Source organism: Anopheles nili, chromosome 2 (genome assembly GCF_943737925.1).
Source record: "Anopheles nili chromosome 2, idAnoNiliSN_F5_01, whole genome shotgun sequence".
Taxonomy (NCBI): Eukaryota; Metazoa; Arthropoda; class Insecta; order Diptera; family Culicidae; genus Anopheles; species Anopheles nili.
Genome location: NC_071291.1, coordinates 8,498,799 through 8,513,878, shown reverse-complemented (window position 1 = coordinate 8,513,878; position 15,080 = coordinate 8,498,799). Strand labels below are relative to the sequence as shown.

The 15,080-nt window shown below is 45.9% G+C and overlaps 2 protein-coding genes across 2 annotated transcripts; both read right to left on the bottom strand.

The window, feature by feature from the left end:
* Positions 1–4,493: 4,493 nt before the first annotated feature.
* On the bottom strand, positions 4,494–14,523 carry LOC128720632 (diuretic hormone class 2). The gene is made up of 6 exons (XM_053814311.1): positions 14,410–14,523; positions 13,973–14,036; positions 5,171–5,267; positions 4,989–5,096; positions 4,869–4,912; positions 4,494–4,795 (listed from the first exon to the last, which is right to left on the bottom strand). The coding sequence occupies exons 2-6, from the start codon at positions 13,977–13,979 to the stop codon at positions 4,701–4,703; spliced, it is 351 nt and encodes a 116-aa protein (XP_053670286.1). The 5' UTR covers positions 13,980–14,036; positions 14,410–14,523; the 3' UTR covers positions 4,494–4,700.
* LOC128720631 (plasminogen activator inhibitor 1 RNA-binding protein-like) lies at positions 6,542–11,180 on the bottom strand. Its single transcript, XM_053814310.1, has one exon. It carries the CDS (start codon positions 10,754–10,756, stop codon positions 9,218–9,220), a length of 1,539 nt encoding a protein of 512 aa, XP_053670285.1. The 5' UTR covers positions 10,757–11,180; the 3' UTR covers positions 6,542–9,217.
* Positions 14,524–15,080: the final 557 nt, after the last annotated feature.

Sequence of the window (15,080 nt, the reverse complement as noted above, 5' to 3'; positions counted from 1 at the left end):
CCTAGCTGAACTGCGGTACTAACGGGTATTTCGTTTGAGAAGAAAACCTCACAGTATCTTCGACAAGACCATTCAATTAGCGAACGGTCTCGAACGCTCCTTGAGGTCAGTCGAACAACGGCCGCATAAGGTATTTTTTCCCTGCGTGGAAATCGAATCCAACTGTCTGGCCACAGTACAGAGCCGTGCGAGTGAACACCACCTCTGCATACTGCAATTCTTCGCCACAACAACGCCGACTTCTCAAAAATAAGCCGAGCTTGCAATTTGGTGAACCGGTTGTATTAAGGCCAGTATTCATTCATTACCAACTTGGAATAGAGACACACACAAGCCCTTTATTGCAGAAAGAATTGCATTGCTTATGAATATCAGCATGCTTCAAGGGTTTTTTTATATCGAATACCCAAAACCATGATCAGCAAACCCCTAACATAACCCTCGAAAAACTACCAAATAATTAACAGGCAATGTTGGAATTCCTCGCGAATCGAGCGGGCGTGTAATGTTTATAGCCCTTTTTGTTTTTTCACATGCAAATATCAGCACAATTTGTCGCAAACCAAAACGCTACCGAGGCGACCCACGAAACCCGTGTCGCTTCCAACGGATATGGAGAAATGGTGCATATGAAGCTCGTACGCCGAGTCCGAGCTGCATGCACTGGTTTTGCACCACTTGCATTTTCAATGAGCCAGTGCCGTCCTATCGTCGTGGTACGCGTGGTGGGTACAAAATGCAAAACAATCGCCCTGCGGGAACGACTTCCGGCAGATTTTTATCGGTGTTTTACACAAACCAAACCGCTAATGGATGATATCAAATTGAAGCTGGCACTATTTTTACAGCGGTCAGCAACAAGCGAAATGAATGAGATAATTTGTCTCAACGAGCGTGCCCGTGAACGGTTGTGCGCTATGTAATTGTCCTTCGTGGCCATGTGCACAATTACTTGCTTTTGCGTAGTACAATGGGGAATGTTGAAAATTTGTAAATTGTGATGCAACGAATCTTCTTTAAAATTCAAATCCAGAACCGCCTGCTTGGATACATGTTCTAAGCGATAAATTCCCCAACCAAATCCCGTTCTCTTCGACGGAGGTTTTAAAGCCCCGGCAAAGCCCTTAAAGACGACCGATCGTACGGTTACGAAAGGTACTTTTATTCTGCCCTCCCGGAATGGGCAAGGAACCAGTTTCATGGAAGAAACACCGGTGAACCACGGTGTAGAACTTCTCCCATCCAAAAATGGTAATGCCCTCGCGGATGGAGCCTCAGAAACCCTTCCAGATCGAAGTCAACGTTATGCCGCCGTCACACAGCGACCTTAAGCCAAGCAAAAAGATCCCAACAAAAACGACAAACGGCAAAAAAAGTACGGAACAAATCGAGGAAGCACTTACTGTTCAACATGCAACGGTGCACCAGCTATGCATACGCGTTCGGGTACGACTGCAGCTCGGATAGTAGGACTGCACTTTCCACGATTCCCGTCACAGACACGCTCGATTTTCCAACACAGTAGGCCACCCTGCAGAGCACTTACTGCTTGCTATTTGACACTTCAAAAGCACGACTTAAATCTGGTGAGCACGTTCACTTTGGCGCACTTTTGCACTATTCCACTGATCGCTGGAATGTTGGGAAAAACGGTACAATGAGATATTCGTTGTCGAAGGATAATGTGGCTAAACAAAATATCAACAAAAAAACAACACTGTGTTCTATGATCTTGGGCGCGATCTTCTTTGCTGTAGGGTTTTGTGCTTCCTTTAGTTTGCCTTTCTCAAGCGGCAGAAACCGACCATAGCATGCGCTTTGGTTGCTTCACGTCCGGTCACCAAAAAACGCTTCTTGAACGGCGGCCGATGCACCGAAATCAGCTAAACGTTGCACTTTTACGACACACGTGATGTCGGCGTTTGCCGCAATGAGTCTCGCCGCGAAAACCGCGAAAGCAAACTCCCCTGACGAAACACGGAATGTAAAAATAAACATAAAAGCACCACATCTTGCGAGCTGCCGAGCCTGCCGACTCTCGAAGAAGACTTGACCGTCTACAACATAAAACCGCACACACACGTACACCCACACACACACACACATGCACTCAGCATATTCGGAACGAAAACAGCACCACAGCAGCAGCAGCAGTAGCGAGGCTCGATCGCCAACGGGTATGGGCGAGTGTTGGGCGCAGTTTCATTGGAACACCGCAGCCTGGCGACCATCTGGTGTACGTCCGCGAAGGAATCCGCTGATGCCACCAACTCCCGTCGAAGAATCTTCCCGCTTGCCGGGTGTGGTAGTACTCATCACTCGGGACGATCTTTAGGTTCGCTGCATGCGCATGTCTCTTGCTCCAGAGTCCGAGATGAACGAGACATACGGTCACGTACGTGCGAGAGTAGGAAGGGGCGATGTTTTATGTGCTTTTTTTTGTTGTATGTTGTTATGCTCAAAGGGAAATGCAACCGTGATTTTCGGGGGTTTTTCATCTCGCTCACAGCCCACACTCACACACTCCATGCGTACGATCTCGCATCCCTTGCGTTCTCACTCCGAAAATCTCACCCCTCGCACTCTCAGCCTCACTCACGCGCACGCTCCTTCTCCTCCGTCCCAGCTTGTTCCACGATCACGATCGTAGGAGATGTTGTTTTTTCTCGTTTTTTTTTCTTCACTTCTTCTTGTTCTTCTTCTCGCCCTATCTATCGCCAAATATCGAATCGATCACGATCGCACCACGTACAAATGCACGCCTTCACCGCGCAACAGCACCACACGCAAACGACACAAGAAATGGTAAACCACACGGGAATGGCATCCGCCGTGAGGAACTTCTGCTCACCAGGACGCTGGGCAAAGCTGGCGAACAATGTGGAACACGACTGCTAACATCCGCGGCTGGCCAGTTTATGCTTATGCTGTTTCTACAGCAGAACAGCCCCGAGCAGTGCGGAGACACACTACCTATCGATCGCAGCTTTCTCAACACAGTCTTACGTTTTCTCGCAGCTTGATCTTCTCGGGCACGTCGCGATCGGTCGTCTCCGTGGTAGTGTGCGTCGAATGGTTCGCTTAGCCCGCGGTCTATGTGCAGGGTTGTTCGCAGCAGCGATTCATCTGGAGCCTATTTGCAGGCAAAGCAACTTCCCTCTGCAGGGCTGCATGTGCCATTGGCATTTTCCAGCCCTCCAAAAACCAGTGCTCTATGGCCTCAGTTATGTGCTAGTTTCATTCGAACCTTCCGGCAAGGTACAAAACTGTCAAGAAAGTCATGAGCATAAAACTTAACACGGTATGTATTCGAAAGTTAATTTAAAATTTCCAACCGAATTGCCATGCATTATCCAAAATAGCGACTTGAAATTCTTTTAAGCTTCATGGAAACTTGTTCATGAAAAATTGAAGCTGTCTGAAATTCGGATCATATTTTAGATCTTGTATGTACGGTGTACACGTTCCACAAAGCCATAAGAGGACATTCTTGGACACCTACTATACTTACTTGCATGGACGATGTCAAGCCTCTTTGGTTTCTTACGCATCAAGAAACTGAAAATCTACACCAATACTAAGCGGTTGTTATCATGTTTTCAAAGGCAGAGAAATGAGTAGAGCATAGAGAAGGCTTTCTACTTCCTTATTCTGAGAACGTCAGTTATCAGCACCAAAGCGTATAGCGAGCTTGAGAAAGAAGAATGCGTACAATGTAGTCGCTTCCGAACCAGACAAATACGCATGCAGGACGACACAGAAACCGCAGCATAAGTCAACATTTTCAGGCACCGATAACCCTTGCGACCGGATCGGTTGTACGAGTGTTCCACTTTTACTTTTCGCTCAAGAAAAGGCGTTAAATGGCAGGTGACTTTCGAGTAATGTAATTTGTTTCTATTTCGTTACACCGTATAATTGCATGCTGAACTCAGCTGAGCCTCAACGAACATTAACTGGGCAAAGTACGTCGTTTTGAACCATAAAAAAATAATGATGAAAAATGCATTTTGTTAGCAAAGATAATTATTTACAACAACTTCAAAAAGTACCCAACGAAAACTAAAATATATCGATTTATGTTCAAGTACGCTTTTTTGTCAATTAAATCATAGGTATTTCCCACATTTTTCTTTTGCACATAAAATTCCATGAAATTGACTAGAATCACCAAACTAAGCAAGCCATTCTCTTCGACGTCAGTACAAACCTTATCACTTAGTCTAAACCTCAATGGGTTATCAAGCATCACCAGCATACTTCCGTTCCGTTTCCTAATTCATCAATAGGACAGGACGATCGCAAGAATAAATAGTAAAGAATCGTAAGCGTATGTACTTATCTCACCTGCTGAAGCAATTGATTTCCTAGCGTAAAATTCTACGAATTTCATGAGGTTTAATTCAACTGTACGTCTTATCATTAATAAGCGCCGAAATAAACTAATAAGCATGTCATCTGTTCGCGCTGCAAATGAAACACATTTGCGCTGCTACATCATCATTGATACATTTCTATCAAAACTGGCTTTAATTTATTTAAACTCTACGTTCAACAATAGACAGAAGACAAAAAAGCGGTTGTATTGCTCGAATTGATTGTGTTGTGAGGCTCATTTCGTCGGTTTCCGTAACTCGGTCGTATTGCACTTATTCATGATAACATGACAGGAATTGTTTGGCTCGCTTCAATTTCCAGATTTACAGCATGATTCCCTCGAATCTTCGTTTCCGCCCAGGGCCACCGGCGAAGTTGGCGACCGCCATGGCCATCCGATGTTTCGCTTCTTGTGCCCCTACAGAAGAAGATTACTATCAGATACTAGTATAGAAGTACACCGAGTTACGTCGAGCATGCTGACACCATACCTGAGTAGCCACGAGATAGTCCAAAGTCTACCGTCCGCTTAGAGCTGAGTGAAGTTTGCAAGACAAAACGCAATGAATGAAGAATTTCATATAAAGCAAATGAGCGAGGAGATAACTTACTTTTCTAATTCATCTTTGGCTCGCAGCATCGTGTGGCCGTATCGTGCAATTAGATCGATAAGTACGTCGTCCGGTTGTTCTTTCATTTCTTGTTTGTAGCCTCGGTAGCTGTGGTGAAAATTAATTACACCTCAAATATTACTACTTTTCCCAAATTTCCCATTTGAAATCGCCAGTAGTACCTGAGGGCGGATGTGGTGTCGATGGTAGAGGCGAAAACCAGTAGAAGTAATGTCAACGCGATGGCCGAAGCCCACGACGTTTCAGTGATTTTACGTACTTGAATTGAGAATAGATTATTATTAGTGGAATAAATAATGAATACTATACAAAAATTATAGATTAGATCTCCTTAGAATAAGACAAATAAGCTAAGTATTCATTGATACATCTTTCAGAAATCTGTACACTAAACGGCACGACACGGTTATTATATAAGGTTTATTTATTCTGACAATGTAAGAATTATTTTATTCTCCAAATCCAGTAAGAGCTTTTATGCAAGATTTTTACAATTATTAACGTATGCCAGCTGTATTTGGAACATCGCTCCTCTAAAGAAGCATTTTGTAAATTCTTTTTTCAATTAAATGAAACTTTGTATTCTAGCATTGATTAAATCATCTATTGCTTAGACCGGCTTTTTATCGAAGGCAACTTTAAATTATAATTAATAATTTGAACGGTTGAGAAGCTGACAGAGGCGAAATTTTGAACTCATGAAACGTGCTACGTTTGACGTTTGCAAACATAAATATGTGTGTGTGTGTGTGTGTGTGGATTCAGACCGCGTGCTTGTTTTTATTGAGAGATGTCGCTAGAGAATATATATGCGGTTGTATGCATGCGTACTATTGTTTTGATTGGTAGATGGCTGAGAGAATATTTTCTAAACATTTTAATGAAATTTCTTAAGAAATTTTAATCTTTTTTTTTAAATTATTGTTATCAGATTTTAGATTCAAATTACTCGTTTAATAAAAACTGTTATGCTTAATCGTACTCAATTAAGGTTTGTTAAGTTCAACTAAAATAAATATACATTACGCTAAACTATGATGAAGCTGTGTATTAGGTTAGATTTTTCCCAGAGTTGCCATGTGATTCGGGACATCCATATAAAGTATCAAAATTAGAAAGGCGAACAGCATCTCAAGCTGTTTCTAGGTTAGGTTATTTATGCAACAGTTACCACAGCGTGATTGATTGAAACCTTGCCTGTTGCGTATTATATTAAAGATAAATGGTCAAATGTCACACTTAAATGTAAAATTGATTATGTTATTTCTGTATGTTTCCATGAATTGACCTCATGTTTTTCAATAACAAAAGATTATACAAAGAGCTAGACAAGAGGAAGAAGACATCTGTCAAAATGCCGACCGCGTGATACAGAATCGCTTTGCGCACTCATGCTTGCTTCACATCAACCACGTGAGATCGGAAAGTGCATTTCCCATCAACCCACTAGAGAATCCAACAGACATCTCTTTGTTGAATCGACGATTAACAACTTCCAGGGTTTAGATGAGATTTACCTCACTATACCCTTGTTAGGTCGAGGTTTTGCTCTTTATTCTTCAATTTATGTTAATGTTGCATACATGTACTAATTGTCTCATTGATTCCTAACGATTAAAATAGATTTCAAACCATTTTGTTTTACCCGCTCAGTGGGGGTTTTATAAGATGATTATTTTGCCTCACCCAGCTGTGGCCGACGCATGTACGTTCCGCTGCCTGATGGCAAACGTAAGGAAAGAAACTAGTGTTAGCAATTATATTTGCTGCTTCTTAACAACTAATATTATCCGTTCATTTCACGCATCTCTTACATGACGCGATTCGTTGACGAGATGAATAGTAAGGTTTGAAATAGAACCCTTCCAAGAAGAATCTATAATATAGTGTTTTATTGTTTTTTTCTCTTCCATTCTTCACCCTCTGGAGCGTAGGACTCTCATCCTTTTCATGAGCAGCGTTCAATCGCACTTCCTTACTGTAAATGCTATTGCTGTTATTTCTACTGAAATTGCCATCATCGCATTTATCGATTTCGGCCCAGTAGTCATAATTCACACCGTTCGCCCATTTTCGTTCGATCGTTGCTATTTTATGCAGCATTGTTGCTATTTTTGTAACCACCACGTACGCGCATCGCAGCAAACGAAATTCACCCTAGGTTTCTCATTCGGTTCTCCCATCGTGCAAATTCACGAAATCGTTAAACTTTCCCCGCCAAAGGGCTTTATTACACTTAAACAAGATTGTTTATTACTTAGGGCGTAATGCAGTACAAAAAGTTTTGCAAAGTTTGATTCTTCATTCATCATTTCTTCGGATTGCTGTCCCCATAGTTCGACTCGTGCTTTAAATATGCGTCCTCCGTGTTTGTCCAGGTTTGTAATGCGGCGCTCGGATTCAATTCCGATGTTGCGCTTTGAAGATGAATTTATTGCTCTACTCATGCTTTTATTTCGATACCACCATGAGACACGGACGATACCTCGGTAGTGAAAGCTTATTATATCCCCGAAACGGGTCCAAATTTTTTCTTTGCCTGGCCGGAACAACAAGGTTCACTCTGGCGGGTTTCCCCGGTGATCTTCACTTCAACCTTGCTGCGCCCCCGGAATTCGAGCATCCTTTTTTCGCACGAACGCCTACATCGTTTCCCCAAGCATTAGACAATAATTAAAATTAACATAAGAAAAATGTCAAATTAGAAATAGGCGCACGCGCTTTCTCTTTCGTTCGTAAACACCGTAAACGGAGCCTTTCGTGTTGTTTGCCAGCAACTCCTTGAACATTGCAACCACCTGCGCGCGATCGAAGATCCACGAGGTGTGGAGGGGTTTTGTTTTTGCTTTCCTTATCGCAGCTGCGGCTGCTGTTTGTGTAAACAGGAAGTGCATCTCCCATCATATGTACTATGTATATAACTCGTGAAAATGTGCCCAACTTCCGCGTTTGTAATCTTCTAGCCATCATCAGCAGCAATTACACACGCTTCATTTTTTGCAGTTTCTGCTTCTTGCTCATTTCCATCTCTATTTCAAGTAGTAAAACGGTTTGTAAACATCGGAAACAGTACTAGTTGATTTTGCAGGGAAGTCTGGTAGAGCTTAGGTTGGCGCGCCCCGCACTTTTGAAACGGGGATGAAAAAGCGGGGCAATTACGTTAAGCAATAATCGGTATCGAAAGGGGGGGAAGAAAACCATAGCGTATGCAAGTGAATGGCGCGATTATGAAAAAAAATTCTGGTAATACCGATGACGGGCGAGAAACCCACAGTATTGCTGATGACGGTGATGCCGCCAAAAACTCAAAACAATCAAACACCACTATAAAGCACGGCAGATCATTCCACGGCCACTGGGGTTACAGCTTTAAAGCCAGATACACGAATATTATCCTTGATTAGATATCCTTCCCAAACGAGGCGCGCGCGCACAGACACATACACACATTCGACATGATCGCGGGATTGTGTGATCCCCCTGCTGTATCGCAGTTTTCCTGGAAGCCAGCACATAATTTACTACAAAAGGCCGAGCGCGGAGTTGCTAAAGTAGCGGCCCGAAACCTGTTAGACCCAAACCACTAATTAAAACATTGAATTGATTGGTTGGTTCGAGGTTAGTTGATATTTTGTTTTGCTTCTTGATGGCCTGCCATTAACATCCTTCGTTCCTTGGGTCGTCGCGTACTTGCGCAATGCACTCGCCCGTTGGCGCGTGCCAGATTTAAGACGTTAGTTTAGTTAACTTAATCTCAATTAATGTTTAAGTAGGAACTCTCCACATTCCTCCTTATCTGCTGCTGTGTACGTAGTAATAGTAGCTCAAGGATTTGCGCACCGATATCTCCTTACACACGATTCAAGCACGTTTAGCATCCAATCAAACCTCCCTCTTGCTATGCTCCTTATCCTTCTGCTCTCTGCGAAGTGGGTGTACTAACTTAATCTTTTGAAGAAAAAAAAATGATAGCAATAAACGTCCCATCATTAAATCTAGTGTTCATCGGCACACTTTTATCCTTGGACACAGCTTTATGTTGTGTGTTTAAGCTTGCGTTGTGAATGTGTGTATGAGAACGCGCGCGCGCGCGCCTTTGTTTGGGGTTGTTGTTCACTGTTTTGCTTGTGGCTGGTCTCTGTGCGAACACACTGTTGTCTTGCTGTGATGACACGCGGATTCGATTCTGCCGGTACACGGACCGTCGCTTAACCCAGCGACGGGAAATCGTGCTCATCGTCCACCTTCGGAGCAGCCGGAACACGCTGCTTCGTTGCCGAGCGCGGGTTCGGTCTGCTGTACTTGTTCATGCCACCATCGTAGGTGCGATCCGGACCACCGCCGACCGGAGGCCGGTTGTTGCGCCGGTTGCTGTCCCGGTGGGGTGCCCGGTCACCACCATCAGCGCCCCCTTCGTAGTGGTTGTTGTATCCGCCACCACCACCACCTCCCTCCCGGTAGTTGTCGGCGCCATACTCGCGTCTTCCGCCCGGACCATCGCGGCCCATCCCACGGCCACCACCACCACCACCGCGTCCTCCACGGCCACCTCTCGGACGGCCCAATCCGCCGCGACGGCTATCGTTGAAGTGGTACTCGATTTCCAGGATCTGCTTGTTCTTGCTGCTGCCGCCACCGCCACCGCCGCCCGAGGACACTGGCTTGTTGTGAGTATCATTGGCATCGTCGTCATCGGCTTCCACGATCTTGTCCGCTTTCGTCGACGGTTTCTTGTCCAACGCCACCATCTTGTCCCACTGACTCGAGTCCTCGCCTTCGCCCGCCTTCCGGAGGTTGTACTGTGGCTTCAGTCGCACGGCCGCCTTTTGTGCTTTCCACTCGTCCAGCGTCATTTCCTTGGCCTCATCGTCCGATTTAGCGTTTGCGGCACCATCCGCGCCCTCCTCACCGTTAGCGACGGTCGTGCGCTCCGCATTCGCTTCCGCGCTTGTGTCGGCGTCCTGTGGCTGGTAGTCCTGTTCCGGCATGTTCGAGTACTCCTTGGCGTCCTGCTTCGAGCTGCCCCAGTTGTGCGAGCCGGCACCGTCGCGCTTGTCCACCGCCTTGATGCCGGTTTTGTTCGAGCCCGATTGGCGGTCCAGTTCACGCTTGCCGCGTCCATCGAAACGCTTCACACCACCCGGTCCGGCACCGTTCGGCACGTACGGCTTGCGCTGTCCATCGTCGAAGTCACGGTTCTTGCGCGGATACTTATCGTCATTGCCTCCTCCGGCACCCGGTGCCATCGTGCCGTTCTTCGCGTTCGGTCCATTTCCTCGCGGGAACTTCGCCCCCGGATTAGCGCCACCGGTTCGCTGGTTCTCCTGGTTGCGGATGTTATCTTTCTGCGTTTCCTTGATGCCCCTTCGCTCGGTACCACCGCCGCCGCCGCCTCGCTGATTATGTAAATGATTGCCAGTTCCGTTCGTCTGTGCGTGCTTCGCGTCCGCGCCCGATTTGTCCGGGTGACGGTTTTCAGCACCGCGGCCGCCGCCGCCACCACCACCTGCCGCCTTGTTCTCCTTCTCACCAGTACCGCTCCCCTTCACGTTCGCCTTCGTCTGCTGCCCCTGGGCACCAGCTGCCGGTGCGGCGGCCCCCGACCCAGCACTTGCACTTTGCTGCTGCTTTTTCTGTTGCTTCTGTTTACTCTTCAGGATGGCCTCGATCGGATCGCCGGCATCATCGTCGATGCAGAACAGATCGTAGCGGTTCGCCACATTGATTCCGTAGGACGTGTTCTCCATTTCGCGTGCTGCAACTCAGAAGACGAAAGCGAAAAAACGCCGTCTCGGAAGCGGAAAAAGAGACTGCCGACACCAACACTTGCGCACGCTCGCTCACACGGTGCGCGCGTGCCGCACGAACACACTCGCTGTGCACACTCTCCTACGATGTGGTGGTAGCAGGCGCTCAAAATCGCGCCGTTTGCTGCTGCTGCTGCTACGACTACTGCTACTAGATGACGGGGTAGGTTCGCACACGCGCTCGCAGTTCGCACCCTTCAAATGCCTGGGTTTGCTTCTACACGCCCAAGGGGGTTGCCGATATATGGGACGGCAGAAGGTCGGATCGTTGTGCCGATTGGCCGTGCACTGTGTGGTGAAGAATTGCTCCTACGCGATCCGGTTCGATGGTTGCTTTATTTTTCTCGCACCAACCGTGTGCTCTTATTCCTCTATTGCTCTCGAACTTACTAATCGCGCACAATTTCGCGCTCTTGCTCTCTCTCTCTCTCTCGCTGGTTGCGCGCACAAGCGTAGCTCTTTCGGACGGCAGAAGAAAAAAAAGTAAGCAGCTCAAATCGATCCACGAGTTTTGGCGCTGGTTAACCTCTATTTCTGGTTCGAAAACTGAACGATTCCTTCCAGCTTTCAATGCGGTTCCACTTGGCTACTAGGCTGCTGCGACGTGCCGTTCTGTTTGATGCTGCGATGCTCTCCAGACGCACCGTGTGTCGCGCTCCAGCAGATGCTTTGTTAGAAAACACTACCTTTCCCTCACTTTTCGCAACTACACTCACAATTATCGTCCGACAGGACGAAACAGGGTTTCCTTGGTTTTCTTTTTCTCGCACGCCCTGTCCGAATGTGACGTTTTGGTTGAACGTCTACTTGGGTGTGTGTGCAACGAATAATTCCTACAGTCGATGAGGTTCCGCTAGCAACCAAACACTACCAACACTGCCCTGCTCGCGCACGCTTCCGAGAGCATGCACACATTCACTCTCGCTTTTTTCCCCTTTTTTTCTCGCTAGAAATAGAATTCTTCATCGCGTTGACATAATTACTCTTCAAACGCCCTCTAGTGCGTGCCGCTCGAGACGATCCTCCGCGGGTGTGGCCGTTCCTTTTTGAACTGCGCACATGTGCGTTCATTCAAGGTGACTACATCACAGGTGTGCTGTCTTGGCACAGGTCGCTATAACCATCGCGATTAACGACAGATGATCGTTGGAAATTGGTACGTTAATTTAAATATTTTCATACCACTCGACGCGATGCACATCACGTGGTTGTCTAATAAAATTAGTTATATCTTCTAATTAAATTTCCGATGCCAATTTACGTGATAATATATGAATTCGGTGAATAATACTGTGTTTCTAAATAACGATTTTATTTCAAGCAACGCGATGACGACAAATATTAAATTCAGTAAAGTATGAATTTGGTTGATATTAGTGTGTTTTTCTAAATTACGATTTAATTTCAATCGACGCGATGACGACAAATATTTTAGAACCTTTTTTTCGAGAAAATCTACGAGTAATCGATTTAGCCATCAAAAATGGGACACTTTGCTAGCATTGCACATTTACAAACGTCCCCTCTATATCACGTCGTATATGCACGTTCTGCTTGAATACGGCTAAAAATAGCGACGCAAAGTAGCAGAGTGCAACAAACGGGAACTATTTTTATCGTTCGAATATGTTGCATATGCCCGTTGCCGAGCAGTTTCCCACACGCCTTGAACGAACGAGTGCAACCAAAAAAAGCTTCCGATGAAAATTTTCACTGACGCTTCTAGAACTCTACAACTCTACAATTGGCTTCGATTTTTGTAGAATGGAGATATCAGCAAAACACCCTCCACATTCTACAATTTTAAAGAGACATTCGCTAGCGATGTGGAAAATATTGTTACACGTTCATAAATCAATCCACTTCATGGGTCGCCAATACTTATTCGGAACTCACTTTAACGGTCATAATGTTTAAGAGCATGCGAGAGCGAAAAGCGCTAAAATAAAGCAGCGACTATCTTTTTCAGCAAAAGCAAAGACGGGCTTTAAATAGTACCCTGGTTCGGGCTTAATTTTCTGCTCCATATGGCATGTTTTAAAGCCAAACTGAACCGCTGCAAGCACACCAAGGCTTGATGACGAAAAAGAAGGACTAATGTACAGAAATAACGTACGTGTGCCTTGGGCAAGAATGTTCCACGACGGAAATGTTTGAAATATTTTGTCGTGTTTCACCGTTTTTGTCCCCCACCGCTCGTACGGTTAGCGGAAAATTCATCTCACCCCGAGATCAATCACATTTCCCGCACAGCGGGGGTAGTGTAGTTTGAAACCCTTATCACGGGATGAAAGATGGGAAAAAATCAAGGAGGATTTTTGTGTTTTTTTTCTAGCTTAGGGTAGATGCTCACTACAAGTTTAAGGAAGTGGGGTATCTGGTTCACCGGACAGCGGCTTTGTTTTCAAGCCATTAGTAACAAGAAACGTTGCCCCAGACGGGCTTTTTCTTTATTATTCAGTTTCGCAAGCACAATGCTCTGCGGGATGTTTTTCTTTCATTAAACTCGACGCCAGTGAAATATTGTCTCCTGGTTGTACGGAGCATAATGGCGTGAAAATGAGGCTCGCTGCGCTAACGAGTAGGACGAGTTCGCATGCATAATTACACGGCAGGGTGGGGAATTTATGTTTGTAGAATTTTTTCAAAAATGGTGATGTTGAGGCTGCTGAAATTCGAAATGTATTGGAATGCATTTTTCTGCATGATTTTAATTTGATTATTTATGTTTTTTTCCAGATACAGGTTTAGTTAAAAAGCGATTGCAGGAATGTATTGTTATGCTTTACTAATATATAGACAGGATAACGCAATGTAACCGACATCATAATTTTATAAAAAAATAAGGAGAAAATGTGAATCGTTTACCAGTTATAATCAAACATTAATATCCATAAAAATCTTCCATATTTCGACACGGTAATGTTTCGAAATCACCGCTTATAAATCAATAACATGTTCTAAAATGGATAAAATTCAAGACATTTAGAGTGATAAAAATGCCATGACAAAATGACAAAATTGCCATAAACGTATCCCAAAGAGAACAAATCTGGGAACTAGCATTCAATTCGCAAATCTACAAAATCAATCAAACCGAAAGAACATCCACATGCACATTGTACAAATAACGAAACAACAATAGTCAATAGTTACACTGCATTGTGTTGTTGGCTGTCCTATCCGCTACACGGCACTGCGTTGGGTGATGAAGCGGCACCTGCAAGATGACAGAAATCAAAATGCAACCCTTGTACACTACTGGCTGGCTGTTTCGGCACACGCAACAGTTCCGATTCGAAAAACGGCTGGCCAACAAACTATCCCAAATCCAGCGCACTAACACGGGTCGTGTGGTGTTCCGGGTCCTGTTGCACTAAGCACAAGCACACGCACTAAACTGGAAGCACCCACAACAAAACCAACCACACCGAATCGAGAGCGAGTCCTGTCCAGGGTCCAGATCCTGTTTGGTGCCGTGTGCCTCGCCCCGCCAGAATGCGATCTACCGCAACAGGTGCGGATGGCCCTAAGGGCCATCGTTGGGTTCTTGGAAGGACCCCGCAACCCGAACCCCTTAATCACGCCACTACCTCTATCGCTGGGGTCCTTCCGTTGCAGATCCTGCCGCAGACGCCTCGAGGGTCGAGTGTTTGGCGTTGTGTGTTGGCGAATCCGTCGAACCACGTGGTGGCAGCGCACTTTATGCAACAGCGAATCGTGGTAGGTACACAATCGGTCCCCTATATTTATAGTGGTCCGGATAGCCAGCTAGCTCGGGTTCGGCCGGTTTGGTGGCAGGCAGCCCGTCGGGTTGCGTTGGGGGGGGGGGGACCTGGAGGGATGGGTGCCTGGCAGCCCATGCCTGGTGAGCAGGGCACATAAAATCTACACAACTCTACAGGTAGTCCTTGCCGAGCGATCTCGCCGTTGCAAGGAGTGGGGAAAAAAGAGCCGAAGGGACGGCAGCAACGCAAAAGTCCCATGAACGGCACACGACCTGGCTACTGTGGGGGGTGCCAGTGCGAAGGAAAGAGCGAGAACGCCAGAGAGATAGAGAGAGAGAGAGAGCGAGAGAGCCAATCTACACGTAGATAAGGGCTTTATCACGACCAAATTAAGAGTTTGCGCAGACTGTTCGCCGATCGCAGCGGTACACCGAAAAGCTGCAGATGGTCAACGGAGGCGCAAAGGAGAGCTCGAACCGTGTGTAAATAAAGCAAGATGGCAACAGTGAGAAAGAAAGAGCGAGAATGATGGGGAT